This window comes from Enoplosus armatus, chromosome 9 (genome assembly GCF_043641665.1).
Source record: "Enoplosus armatus isolate fEnoArm2 chromosome 9, fEnoArm2.hap1, whole genome shotgun sequence".
NCBI lineage: Eukaryota > Metazoa > Chordata > Actinopteri > Centrarchiformes > Enoplosidae > Enoplosus > Enoplosus armatus.
In genome coordinates, this window is record NC_092188.1 from 15,615,474 (window position 1) to 15,629,479 (window position 14,006).

The 14,006-nt window shown below is 38.4% G+C and overlaps 1 protein-coding gene across 1 annotated transcript; it reads right to left on the reverse strand.

Moving 5' to 3' along the window:
- Nucleotides 1-1,278: 1,278 nt before the first annotated feature.
- On the reverse strand, nt 1,279-11,950 carry LOC139290023 (secretagogin-like). The gene is made up of 11 exons (XM_070911711.1): nt 11,821-11,950; nt 11,428-11,498; nt 9,531-9,623; nt 6,646-6,735; nt 6,053-6,109; nt 5,547-5,624; nt 4,890-4,945; nt 4,535-4,580; nt 4,301-4,360; nt 2,638-2,706; nt 1,279-1,886 (listed from the first exon to the last, which is right to left on the reverse strand). Exons 1-11 carry the CDS (start codon nt 11,888-11,890, stop codon nt 1,758-1,760), a joined length of 819 nt encoding a protein of 272 aa, XP_070767812.1. The 5' UTR covers nt 11,891-11,950; the 3' UTR covers nt 1,279-1,757.
- Between the last annotated feature and the right edge of the window lie 2,056 nt (nt 11,951-14,006).

Sequence of the window (14,006 nt, forward strand, 5' to 3'; positions counted from 1 at the left end):
TCAGCAGCTGTGTGGCGGCTGCTCTGCCCACACAGATACACACAATCATAAGCCCTTCGCTGGACAGCGCAGCACACACATGCAAACACTCACACAAGTGTACCTATTTACTGTATATAAACACACTGTGTAAAGTATCTCTTTTATGTTTGTAATTGTGCCTCTCTGTTTAATGAACACACACACACATCGCGACAATATCAAACCTCACACTACAGCTTTGTGGGGACTCAAAGGGCAATCAGGCGGTCTGAGGCAGAGTAAAGCTTTTAGGTTTGCACCATTAGCTCCCTTTTAGTGGTCAGAAGGGTTTCCATCTACTTAACCCTGATTGTTTTCATTCTCTGGCTTTGACTTAACAAACAAAGACTCGCCCTGTCAGCTTGTTGCTTCTCACAGGTGAAGAGTCACAGTGACCTGCGTCACAGTGTGTCGGTGGAAATGGAACTGTTCCGTTCAAATGTTCAGGCCTGAGTTAATATTGGTTAACACTTTTCAGAATATGACCAGGAGCATTGTTTAAAGTTACATTCTTTGATTAATCTGTGGTCATGTTCAGTCAGCAAAATCACATTATATTATATTGTAGGTCCTCACCGCTGCTGACTCATCAGTCTCTTGAAAAATGTTCGGCATAATTGTGTTTGAAGTGAACACTTAATGAGTCATTGCATGAAGAATGTGAAATCTGAGGAGCAAATCCATTGTAATTCATTCCTTGCATTCAACAGAACAACATGTAGAGTACAGCGTGATGAAAATGAGTGAATGGAGGCTTTTTTTTTGCAAAAAAGCACTCAAAAGGCTATTAATGACTCATCAATGCAGGCTACACAGCTTTTAGTTTGAATTATTTACATAATTATTCCAAATCTCCACAGCATTTCTGCTCTATGGTAATATAGTAAATAGTAAATACCAGATAACGCAACAGCTCATTGCAACTTGCACTGTGTGACTAGTAGTTTATAATGAAGGTTTATTTGAAAGATTTACAATTGATTTGTAATATAAAATGAACATTTTAGTGTACAGTACTAATACTTCTGTTATACGTATATTTCTATTTTATCATCAGATTAAAATGTTACTTCTCGTAAGTAAGTTACAAAAGTAAATTAATGTCATATATGTAAGTTTAACTTTGACTAATACGTTTATATAGGGTTATATATATATATATATATATATATATATATATATATATATATATAAATATTTAAAAGAGCTATTTCATTACATTACAGTAGCAAAAAAAGAGACAAGGAACAATCAATATGATCTTTACGTCGTTTTATTTCCTCAACAGCGCTGTATATTACAACAACATGCTGGACTTCAGCCTTCTTTGGCAGAGAAACATGCACATGGCCAGACGTCAGTAATGGCCGACATACTCCAGCACCAAACTAAAAGAAGACCACTTTATATTACAATGAAAAACATTCTATGTTTTCAAAAGCTACGCTAACATGTCCACAGACTAACAGACTGATTAATTACACATCTTACAGCAGAGTCATTTCTGCCAGAAAACATCTCATTCTTTTCTTTTGGCGAACAACATGCACAGAAACACTGTCATTTCATTTCATTTTGCTTTTAATCACACAGTATCAAATTATGTTTCTATCATATTCAGGATCAAATAACTCTGTATTAATATTGACCTTAAATAACCCAGTAATGATCTGCATCAAAACACAATATTGTACCATATTGACTTTACAACAAATACAGATTCAGCATTTCTCTAACTAAGCTTTAGGTTTGACTCCCAGACACAGAGCTAGCTCATTTCTCTGGATCTTTCCGTCCTTGTTGACGTCACAGTGACGCAGCAGGACGACTCGAAGCTTGTCCAGCTCAGGGCTCGTGATGTTGGGCTGCGGAGGAGAGAGAGGAGGGGAGAGTGGAAAATGTTTGTAAGCAGCACAAACGCTTTTTAGCCTTTAATAAAGTTGTTTCTGTCAGCTCGTTTGTGGAGGAGAAGTCATTTCTTTGAGTTGGCAGACACACTTGTTAGCTCAAAACCTTTTCCACTTAAAAATCAACCTTTTAATTAATAATGAAAATAATTTTCAACAACATGAATTCAGTTTGATCTTGAAATTGTGTGCACAGCAGATCTTTCTGTCTTTCTTGCAGCAGATTTTTCTGTAACAAATATTTAGAGTTGACATAGTTGCATTGAGTGTTGTAGGGCTGCAACTAACAATTATTTTCATTATTGATTCATTTGTGGATAATGTCCTCAATTAATCAACAATTGTTTTTTCTCTAAAATGTCTGAAACAATCGCCATTATGATTTCCCAGAATAGCATATTTAAAATTCATTTCACTTTAACATATTATTGCAGCGTGGTTTCTCATCCTCTGAGTTGGCCATAAAATTCAACACTGGTAAGGTGTCAATTTTCTATCATTTCTATTGTTGATGATTTCAGCAGGTACTCAGAAAGTATTGGGGTTCGATACCGAGCCTACGTGTGCAGGAAATGGAGAGGGAATAATCAGCAGGATTTGGTACATATATAGATATACATGTCCATTACAAATGAACATTTTTGGTAAACAACACTCAATAACGTTGTCAGCAAGCATGTTCACAAAAAACAGCAGCACAGCGTCTTACCCTGACCAACCCCATCATGTCTTTGACAAAGCCGTCCACCTCAGGACCCTCCAGCGCTCCTGTCTTACTCTGAACAGGAAGGACAGAGACAGAAAAAGAGAGAAAGGAAAAAAAGAAAGACAGAAAGAAGGAGTGCAGATTACTTCATCTAATTTACATCCCACTCACATTATTCAGTCATTCACTAGTCTTCCTTTTCTGGGCGTATTCCTTTAGGTTCATTGGTGGAGCTGGAACACATCCCAGCATGCATTGGGGATGTCCATAGTAAGCACCCTGTGCACAAGTACACAAGTGCTCCTAGACAGTGCCACACACTACAAGAAAAATATGATGCTTCTGTTCCTCCTTCTCACTGCAGTTATGCAAAACCTTGAGCTTGAAAGCAGCTTGAAATGAGATACTAGTCTCTTGCAGCGACACCAAGGCTCAAAAATCTCTGACTATCAGCGTATTTTCACTTTCTCCAGGACTAAGAGATGTTGTGTGAAAGCCTGCTGCTAACTTAAAACAGCTTTTGCAGAATTTAAGGTGCCACTTGCTGTGCTGCTAATTTAAGCGCTTAAAAATGCAGCCATGGTGTGAAACATGTCACTGACAGGCTAGTGCACAGACTCTGTTATCACTATAGATCCCAATGTTTCAATAGTGTTGATTCTCCAGTCAACACTTTAAAGTTTGTTCAAATTACGTGCATATTACTTAAAAAAATTCAACTACACACGGTTAACTATAATGGTACTTGTCCTGTGGAGAACTACCTTATACCCCAAGTAATAGTTTGAGAGACCAGAGTTGACTGACAGCTGACGGCGACCACAGGACACTTCTCAGAAAGCTTCTCTGAACACAAGGCAAAATGAAAAGGTTCCAAACTTATCAGTGACTCCTGACTCCTATCTGGAGCTGCACAGTGCATGAGTCTGGCAGAGTTAACTCATTTTCAAAGAGAGTGACTTGACAACATAATGGGTGCTTTGTTCTATTATGTTTCATTACAGAGGTACCGGAGCTAATAACATTCACTGTTGCTGGGCCAAGTCCTCTGCTGCACACCGCCACGCATTATGCAAATTTGAGAGCACTATTAATTGGGAATGGAAAACGGTTAGTGGCGGCGATACCTGCCTCGACTGGAAAGCTGCCATCACTGTTATATAAAATATAAAATATAAAGAGGAGTGCTGTCCTTTGGTAAGACATTTTAAAAAACAAATGGCAAAGAGTCTTTTGAAGCAATGCCACATGCCACAATCTGATAGAGACACAACACTTTCCAGTACAACCACAGGCAGTATTACCTGTAATACACTTAGCCATTGGGCAGCTCTGTTGCCTGCTTTTCCATGAGTGCCTCTACAGGAAGATATTGAGGGTGATTGTTCGCTGTCCTCCTCCTCAACATAGAATTTACTACAGGCTAGCTAACGATTCAAACCTGCAACCTTTTGTTAAGATGCCTGCTGTGGTAATTGTCACACTGCTTTTATCATCCATATTGCTGAAAAAGCACAACTAAGCACTGTAAAATATACATAAAAAAAATATATAATAGACTCTAGACTCTCATTTTCTGCAGGACATGCCAGTAATTAGCTTTGATATGATGAAATTAAGGTTTAGCATTCATCATGCGTCCCACCCGGTGCATTACTGTACTTACAACATCGTAATGGTCAAAGATCTTGTCAAAGTCTCTCTTTCTCTCCTCTTTACTGCAGGCCTTGGAAAAAGAAGACAGGAGTCATTAAAAACATGAGAATATGGGAGAGAGAGAGAGAGAGAGAGATTAGGTCAAAATAAATAGAAGATTACTTATTAAAATGTTGCAACATGGTTTACCCTCCCGTTTTCATCTGCCAAGTGTTATAAAGAACAAGATGAAAACTACACTTACATCCATCTGGAATTGGAGCAGGAAATTCTCATCTAAAGCCAAGATCCTAATTGAGAAAGAAATATTAGAGCATTTGAGTCAAAGAGAAATGTTTTGATACAGTATAACACTTTAAATGAATGGGGGAAATGAATGTACAGCCATGTTTTCATGTATATTTCTTTAAAAACCATCACAGGTTTATGCTTTCTTTTTTTGAGATGTTAGCATTTGGCAAAATTGAATCAAATCTCTCTTATATGGCTGTCCAACCATCTGACCATCTTGCAGTGCAGATACAATTATAGGTGACAGTCATCTTAACATTGCAGGCACCTCTGAGAATAAATCTTTATCCTGCTCTTTGAAAAGGTACCTGGCCAAGTCGTTCAAATCCAAACAGCCGTCCTTGTTTTTGTCAAAGATTTTCATCTGCAAGAAAAAGAGGACGTAGTGAGAAGCATGAAACCAACTTCAGCCTCTGTGAATCTTTCTGTCTGTCCTGGTTATTTCCTCACACCACCTGTGACTCTGGAGCCAACTCATCATTTCATCTGACTGAGCGTGAACCAATCTTTCCCAAATTGAAATCTATAAACTACTGGATACAGGTCACAGAAGTGACTCAGGGAGACGGTTAATAAATAGCAGCACACACAATCTCATGAAAATAATATCACAAGCGAAGAGTCCCACTGAACAATTGTTAAGAACAATAGTTTCATTTGGCAGTTGTTTGGCAGAATAGTTTATTTCAGCTACTTTCATTTCAGTCAGCTTTTACTTGTGATAATAAACAAAACTGGCACTTGCAAGCTACCCGAAAATTGCAAGATTTGACTGTCTGACTCTACACAAGACCTACATACAGTAGATGCAAGAGAGCCTTCTGCCCAGGAGAGTAACCAATCAACCCAGCTGTAAACTGAGTGAAGAAGGCAAAAGGTTTTGGACGAACTGACATATCAGCATGGACTGGTTGCAAGTTGGGTCGTCATCATGATGAATGTGTGTTTGTGACTTGTATTAGTACCATTGTGTCTGTGTACTCCTCCAGCCTATCAGATTTCACTTCCTTGTGATGCTGTTGGAACAGGTCTTTCAGGAAGGCCTAAGAGACAAACATGTATCACATGATCAGACAACAAAACAATCAAATCCAATGAGAGATTCACAATGACACAATTCTCTAGGAAAAAAAGCATACTTCATTAGTGCACATTTCGAGGAAGAACTGATTCCAAAAGAGGAGGATGTGACAATAAAATTCAAATTGTTCATTAAATAGCTTCACCCCATTGGTATTTATTTTAAACCCCTTCATGTCAGCAAAGTACTTTAAGAATCTACAAAGCACCTCTTTTCTAAAGAAACATGTTGTTAGAAGCTGAAAAAAGTCCCACATCTCAGCGTATGACAGAATAGGAAATAGTGGCTGAGGGTTACAATCATCCTTTTTCTGAAAGAGTCTTTCAATGCCACTGCTGACGGTTAAGAAATAAGATGTGCAGTCAGTTCTGTTTGTGTTGACAACCTTACCTTGAGCTCCTGGGCTGATATGTAGCCGCTGCAGTCCACATCGTACTTCCTCCAGATCTGCAGTGGGCAGGAGAGGGCAAATGGGCAAATGCTTACATGCGATGTACAACTTAATATGGCACCATAAAGAGTGTCATCATCTCCTGTACTCTGTTGACCCGTTGCTGGGTAATCTAATAATCAAAGAACTAGTGAAATATATTTTTAACAGGGGAAATGTAATAATCTGGTCCTCTGGTTCTTTACTTGTTGTGTGACATATATTTGAGTCCCAACCACACAGTCTATGGTCCCAACATATAATATAATAAGCAGTCCTGTAAAATAATTAATGTGGGGATGACATGAACTATGGTTCCCTGTCAAACCATGAACGCAGCCATCGCTTCATATATGTCTTAGCCCACTGGCCCATCAGGATACCTCTGTAGGTTTTGTGGTTTTAATGCTACAGTATAATCTTTACTGTTCTTATAACCTTTTCATTGACACATTGACATATTCCTAATACTCATAATTAATGGTGGATGTGGCTCCTCTCATGTCGTCTTGTCTCATCTCATAATAATGTTTGGTATAGTCTATGACCTTACCTTCATGAAGTCAACGCTGTTGTCCAGAGGAGCTTCTCTGCGGAAAATTAACAGGAAGTTCTCGTCCTCTGGGAGGATCATGTTGGCCAGCTGGAAAACAGGTCAGAGGTCAGAGGTCAAAGCAGAGAGCAGACATTTGATAATGACGCTCTATGAGTCTTACCGTCTCGTTAAGTCTTGTCCACTTTATTGTTGGGGAGAATAACAGTTACCACAAAGTTTACAGCAGTCATACAAACTCCAGAACAGTTCAGTCTAATCCGGTCTGGTCTTGATCAGATCAGTGGTCAGTTTTTATTAGATCTATGTTTTACATAAGAAATGGATCAAATGAAACTTTTGACAGTGAGGTCTGTGGATTATCCAGATAAGTTGGGACTCTGTACATGGAAGGAGACTTTGCTGTTGAGTTTTTTAAATAACATTTCTACACACCTTTTATTGTCTTGGCAGCAGACGTCTCAGCCGCAGATATCTGCAAAACTGAAACTATCTGCAAAGCTGAAACTATCTGCACGGCTAGACACAACGTGGGATAAGTGATTCATGTTTTATTCTATCCTACACCAGCTCCTCTTGGCTCCTCTCCAGTTCATGTTGCTCTTCTCTTCTCTTGTCCTTCTTTAATAGTATCAGCCCTCCATTAGCAGATTAAACTGGTCCCCATGATCAATCTGATTAAAATACAAGATGATACTGCGGATATTTGAACGTCTCACAGTAAGTACAAGCGCAATGCACCAACAGTGATGCCAACTCCAGAAGAAAAAAAAAGGCTTGCCATTGTTGTGTGTTTTCAGACAACATGTCTCAGCAATAATAAAATGTAGGGCTATTTCATTAACTAATTATGTGTTGATTGTTTGTTTGAATGATTGTTTGTTGATAGTAAAACATTTCTATCATAATCTATCTTTCTATCAAAGTCTGATGTCCGCAAATAGTTTCTTTTGTCACAACAGAAGTGAAGAATCGCTTGAGTGATTGTTGTTGTTGGCAATAAAATTTCTATCAAATCAAGTCTTCCTTTCTGCATGGATAAAAATATAATTGTTTTCCTTATGAAGATCATGGAATGGAAACAAGGACTTCCAGGTCCCATGAGTTTATAGGTTTATTTGTCATGCATTCAGAACAGCTGGCAGTTGCTGATAAAAAAAATTTAAAATACATTTTGGGTTTCAACAATATAGAAAAAAATAACTGCAAGTGCACTTTGTAAACAGAATACCTATACCTATACCTAAGTACCGAATGTAGCGTCGCCTTAATTAAGTAAAAAGGTGTCATACATCAGCAGAATGTAACTGTTCAGACTGTATAGATTTCTATGGATGGCAGTAAAACATGGATGACAGGTTGAAACCCTCATTTCATCAAGCATCCATCCAGTGAAGTATCCCTGAAGAGTAAAACAGGGTCCCTGCTAGATCCGGGACAGCTGTGCTGTAAAAAGCTTTCAGGAAAGAAGGTTTCCCAGTTCAGGATCATTACTATTAAATGTGCTACAAGTACAATAAAAGCATTGTGTGTTTCATGCACAGGTGCTTACCCTGCAGTAATAGTGAGTAGGTGACTGTATAAATTAAAGTTAAATAGATATTAAAAATAAATATTTTTCTTGTCTGATGGTAAGTGAACAGTGCGTCAGTCATATGATACTGAACCAGAGGAGTAACAGTGTTTCTTGCAGTTATCTCACAGGATACTGTGGCTTTCTGATAGGCGTGCTGACTTCCTAATGCCATTCGTAGAGTACAGGCAACAGTATATGGGGACCTCAAAGTCAAAAACTGGTCAATACAGATGTATTAAGCATATATGTTCACTGCTATCAGCCACATTCATTAAGTCACATAAAAGCTTATGTGATCATAATGAGTTCCACACAGTGAGGTATGTAAAAATTTGGTAAAAAAGAGAGCATGGGTATTGGATTGAGGAAGGAAAAAGTCTAATGGGTGCATCCCTTGATGGCAGGGTGTGTAGCTTTAAAGCTACTGTACAAAGAGGTTTGACAGCACTGTTCCTGCATCAGCCGCAGCAAATCTGTGACATGACACACGACATTTCTTTTCAGCTTTATGAGTAAAAGCCAAAGCATTTGGGATCTGTGGGTGCAACGCATTAAAGGATTGACCTAATGAATGGGTAAAAGCCTCTTTATCAGAATGAAATAAAAGGCACTTCATTGCTCTGATGAAGCACGGCTGCCGTGCCAAGAGCCGCATCAATTACGGAGAGTGGAGACTGAGAAAGCAGTGTCATCGAAACATGGCGTTAAATTTCTTGGAAACAGCTGCAGCATGTAAATTGTCAGTCAAGTTTGATTTAATTAAATGAACTGACTCAATCAAAAACATTTGAGAACCAGCCTTCATTAATCACAAGCAATTCGTTTTGGATTTTTGGGAGTCCTACTTGACAGTCCAAAAGGATCTTATTCAGAATAGATTTGTATTTACACCATATAGTATTACATACAGTATATAGTGCATACTGTGTATATATACAGTAGATTCTTGGGTATCTAATTTAGGTAAATGGTTTGAGTGCTGCTCTCCTCTGGCTGTCTCTTCACTGCAGGGTGGCTTTGCATCTCAGAGTTTTCAGTCTTCTTGAATATGGTACAATACAAGCTGTGTCATTGTCATGGATACATGAGATAAATAAAATATTAAGAGGAGATGCAGGGGAAGGGGGGGCAATGAAAGAGAGAGGGGGCGGAGAAGAGGGAGAAGATCTAGAATAAAGAGGAAGTTAGAGTGGGTTTTCAGTATGCAGATAGTGACAGAGACATAGAGTATCGTTCCTTTAGTATGTAGTAGGAAATAATGGTCAAGTGAATAAGGAAGGCGAGTTGAGACACAGAAGTGGTGTAATACCTCCTGAATCTGTAGTTTTCCATCAGCAGTGACATCATAGGCAGACATAAACCTCTGCTTCAGTCTCTGGACTCTGTCTTCAGTCACCCTCTCCTGTGGAGACACAGTACATTAAAGTGCAACATTAGAAATCCACTATGTGTATTCATCTGGACACAGATATGAGGATGATGCAGTATGTGATAGGGCAAAATGAAATGGTATACACAGTAAATTGTAACAAACAATCAACTTGTTGTATTTTACACTGTTTCCTTAAATGTTGAATGATATTTAATACAAATACTTTTCTGGCTGAGTCACAGATATTTTAAGCAATGTCTCCATGGATACTCCTTTGATCTCTGATGTGTTTCTCTCAAGGTCTGCTTTCTCAACCCCAGGCTAGTGGTCATGTAGTTCTCTACATGTTCTTGGCCTACCCCGTCTCTCTAATACACAGAACAAGGAGCATGATGCATGCTTATCTGAGTTATGAATCAAATTTTCATTTCCTGTGCAGACCAGTTTCTTTCTCAACCACAGCTCAGACAAAAGCTTGAAGCAACTGAAGGCGAGAACATTTTCAGCCGTCAAAGTTACTTTAAAATATCTTTAGCAGCTACTCTTCCAGAGTCTCATTGCAAACCCTTGATCACTGTACTGTAACTATAGAAACCTGTTGATCCATGGTGCTGAAGTCTGAATCATTGCTTCATGCAGCGCAGAGCACACAGGCTGCAGACTACAAGGTGCCAGACCCCGGCTCATTACAGAATGACAAGCATTTGTCTTTACCCTCGCCTGTCTATCTATTTGGCGCCAGCAATCTCCTGTTGCTAAGCAGAAGTTTTTACACTCTTGACTCTATGTACTCACTGCATAAGAAACTCATGTATTCTGTAGGTTTTACTGATGTATTAAACTTACAGTGTATCACATGCACATTCATTCAGTTGCATTTGAGCAACTGATTAAAGTTAAAGTTAGTTTGTGTAATCTGCATAACTACTGGATATGTTGCACAAGATGAAATAAAAGGACAAAAATATACAAAAAATAAGACACCATGTAGTTAATGTCACCCATTGCTTTAACAGCAGAATAGAATAGAATAGAAGGACTGCACCGTGTTTTTGCAGCTCCAGAGAAATGCACAAAAGAGTACATATCCCGGAGGCATTAATGATGGAAAGCAAACATCAGAGATACAAAGTGACATGTGGTTGGTGGTCTGTTTGTTTTAGTACAAACCCATTAGTATCCAAGGGAGTCCAATCAATCACACACACACACACACACACACACACACACACACACACACACACACACAGATGAACTAATAGTCGTACTCTCATTTGGGTTTCCATCATAACTGGTCAGGGAGAGGGCTTCTCCTTTGACAGTGACCAGAGCTCTTTAATCGTGTTGTATCTAACATCCTTACAGTCACCCCACCCAGCCAGATAACTGCATCGTGACAGCAGAGATCACAAGTGCTGCAAAGTCTGTGTCCAAAGAAAATGCATTTCTTGCATGAAATAATTAAAAAACTTGAGAAAATGAATGACCATTATATGCTAAACATTATTGGCAAATTTAAAAAATAATTGTTGCCTGTACTTGTAGAACATGTGCACTATAATGAATAAGAAATATAGCATCTGTAGTCAAATTAATTTTACAAAATATATTATTTTAAACAGCAATGTACATCATTTATACTGTTTTATTCTAATATTGCCATTGTTGGTATACAGATTGACACAGTGTCGTATCCTATGCATTTGTCAATTTCAGATGGAAATGATGTTTCAGTCTGTGGCTTTGTGCCCGTTCAGTTGCCCTTGACGTGCACTGTATTGAAATGCTGTCATCACAAGTTATGGATGAATTCAGACAAACAAAGTTGGCTTACCTGCGGACCCAGTCTCTTCATCATGTGACGGAAAAAGTCATCAAGCTCTTTGCCCTCGATGTAGCCATTATCTGTCAAATAAAAAACAAGTGCTTGGGTTGTAAATGAAGGAAGCAAGTCCGAATTTTCCTCTAAAGAGAACTTACAATCACTACCAAATTGTTTTCATATTTTCAGCTTTGTCAAGCCTTTCTGCTCCCTGTGCACTTGCCCTTCTCTATCAAGCCCCTTTCAGACATGGCAAACAGGTGAAATTGTACATTTTTAGTTTACATTGGACCTCACGGTCTTCAGACACAGAAATTGTCGACATAGTTATTTTGACAAGAATATTTAACATGAAGTACTGTACTATCTGTTTTTTAACATGAACATGTCACTAACTGTCCTCACCATCTGCATCGAAGTGTTGCCAGATTTCCAGGAAACCAGCAGCATCCAGGTCATCAAAAGCAGTGTCCATTTTACTGAAGAGAGGCAACTTTACCACAGAACAACACTGAGGACTGAGGTGCCTGCTTGGTTGACATATGCTCTTTCTGACTTAGTAAAAAACACACCTCCTCTGTGTGTGTGTGTGTGTGAAAGAGAGAGCGAGATAGAGACAAAGAGCACAATGTGGCACTGTGTTTGCCATCTGGTGGCTGTATTGTTGCACTGCAAAGCACATCGTCAACAAAAGTTAGGAAAAAAAAGAGACAATGCAGAGATTTTGAAGCCTGTAAAATTATTTTAATCAATATTAATATTTGCAGGAAGAAATATCCAACACCAGCAGAATGACTTAGTGAAACATGTTGATCCATGGAACAAATAATATATCAAGACTGATGATGAGCAAACATGTACTTTGTATTTATGCAGTTTTTTTTCCAGCTCAAGGAAAACAGTCATTGTTTTGCATCATTTCTTTTTTTTTTTTGAATCATGATGAAAGTAACATTAAATTGATTACATGTAATAACAAATTAAGACATACAAAGAATTAATTTCTACATTTATGAACACAATGTACACGCGAGAGGAAAAACAACAAAAAAATCAAAACATCACCGGCCACTGTTTGTGTTTTTATTCCAAATAAGTTACAAACAAACCCCTAGTGAAGCAGTGTACTTAGTACCAAACAATAGGATTTGCTGTGTTCACATAGGCGTGTGAATATATCAGTGTGTATATTACATGTGAGTATATTACACATACATATATATACACACACTCCTACATGTATGAAAGCAAATATATACATACAGTACAACTCACAGCCACATCATGCAGTCACACACACGTAGACTCAGGAGTCTAGACTCAATGCTACTGGTTATTTTCACTTTCTCCACTGAAATGAGGTGGATGCTCATTTTTCAGGATTGAACCGGAAATATCATCAGCCTTTCACACGACTTGACACAGAGACACAGCCAGCTGCTTCTGAAATCCCACACAGAAGAGTGAAAGAAAAAGAGGGCAACAGAGTACAGCACACAGCATTTGCTTTAAACGTATTGCAAAGTAGTGGTATCTTTTTTTTTTTCAGTGTCCAGGAACACCTTTCAAACAAAAAGTGATGTTTCAATTTTGGGACTGAGACTGAAACTCAAAACAGTTATTGACATCAGAGACAGAGGAACTATATACAGCAGGGACAGTGTTATTTCCAAGCCATGATTAGTGACAAAGAAGCAAAATTGTAACATGATCCTACAAAAAGACATCGATAGACACCATAGGAAAAGGTGCACCAGTAAGACCTTTGGCCCTGACTTGAATTTGACTCTTGTACAGTAAGTAAAATAAAGTTGTGCCCCTTTCACACTGCGCAAAAAGAACGAGGTCGAGTCAACGTTTAAAATGAATGTTGTAGTGCAGTTTGGCACACAACAACTAGATAGTCTCAAGTAAAATTCCACAGTGCTTAATGTCGATATAATAAAACACATACATACAGGTGATTATGGCAACTCAAGATGGTCGTTTGATTGCAAAACTGGTCGTATAAGGGTTAAAAATACCGTGCAATGACAACATAGCACTATATCCATTCAATTTGGGTTTATTTTCCTTGAATGGACTGATGTGACGCATCCATAGTTGTTTGTTTTTTATTCAACAGTTACGACTTGCATGTTGATGGTATTTATAAGTTGAAAAGTGGTAATTACGGTAACTCCAATATTACATGAATGCAGCACTATTGTAATGCAAAAAAGCAAAATCTGTCCCAATCTGTAAATACAATATTAGGAAAACTGCATGATTTTGTATCAAAGAAAACAATCCGATGCTCAGGGTACAAACTGTAGATAGAGGTCATTTTTAGAATCTGTTTGTGGACTGTAGCAGTGTGAAAAGGGCATTTCTTGCTGAATATGAGATTAATCAGCCTGTGTTGTTGTTGTGTAGCATTCAGGTCCTGACAATGCTACATACAGATTAGCCAAGAGGTCCATGTGGTCAAAATACAGCCCTCAGTTCACGTTCACTGCATTCTCAATCACTTTTTAACACAGGCAATATAATTGCCAACTCCTTATAGGTTGAATTTTGAAGAAATGCCTCATCTTGCACAGAATGAAGGG

Excerpts from the sequence above, each read along its gene's own strand:
- LOC139290023 (XM_070911711.1), bottom strand. The coding sequence starts at position 11,890 with ATGGACACTGCTTTTGATGACCTGGATGCTGCTGGTTTCCTGGAAATC. Across the intron at positions 11,499-11,820 it reads GCAACACTTCGATGCAGATG|ATAATGGCTACATCGAGGGC; the intron begins GTGAGGACAGTT and ends TTTATTTGACAG. Across the intron at positions 2,707-4,300 it reads TCTTTGACCATTACGATGTT|AGTAAGACAGGAGCGCTGGA; the intron begins GTAAGTACAGTA and ends CTTCCTGTTCAG.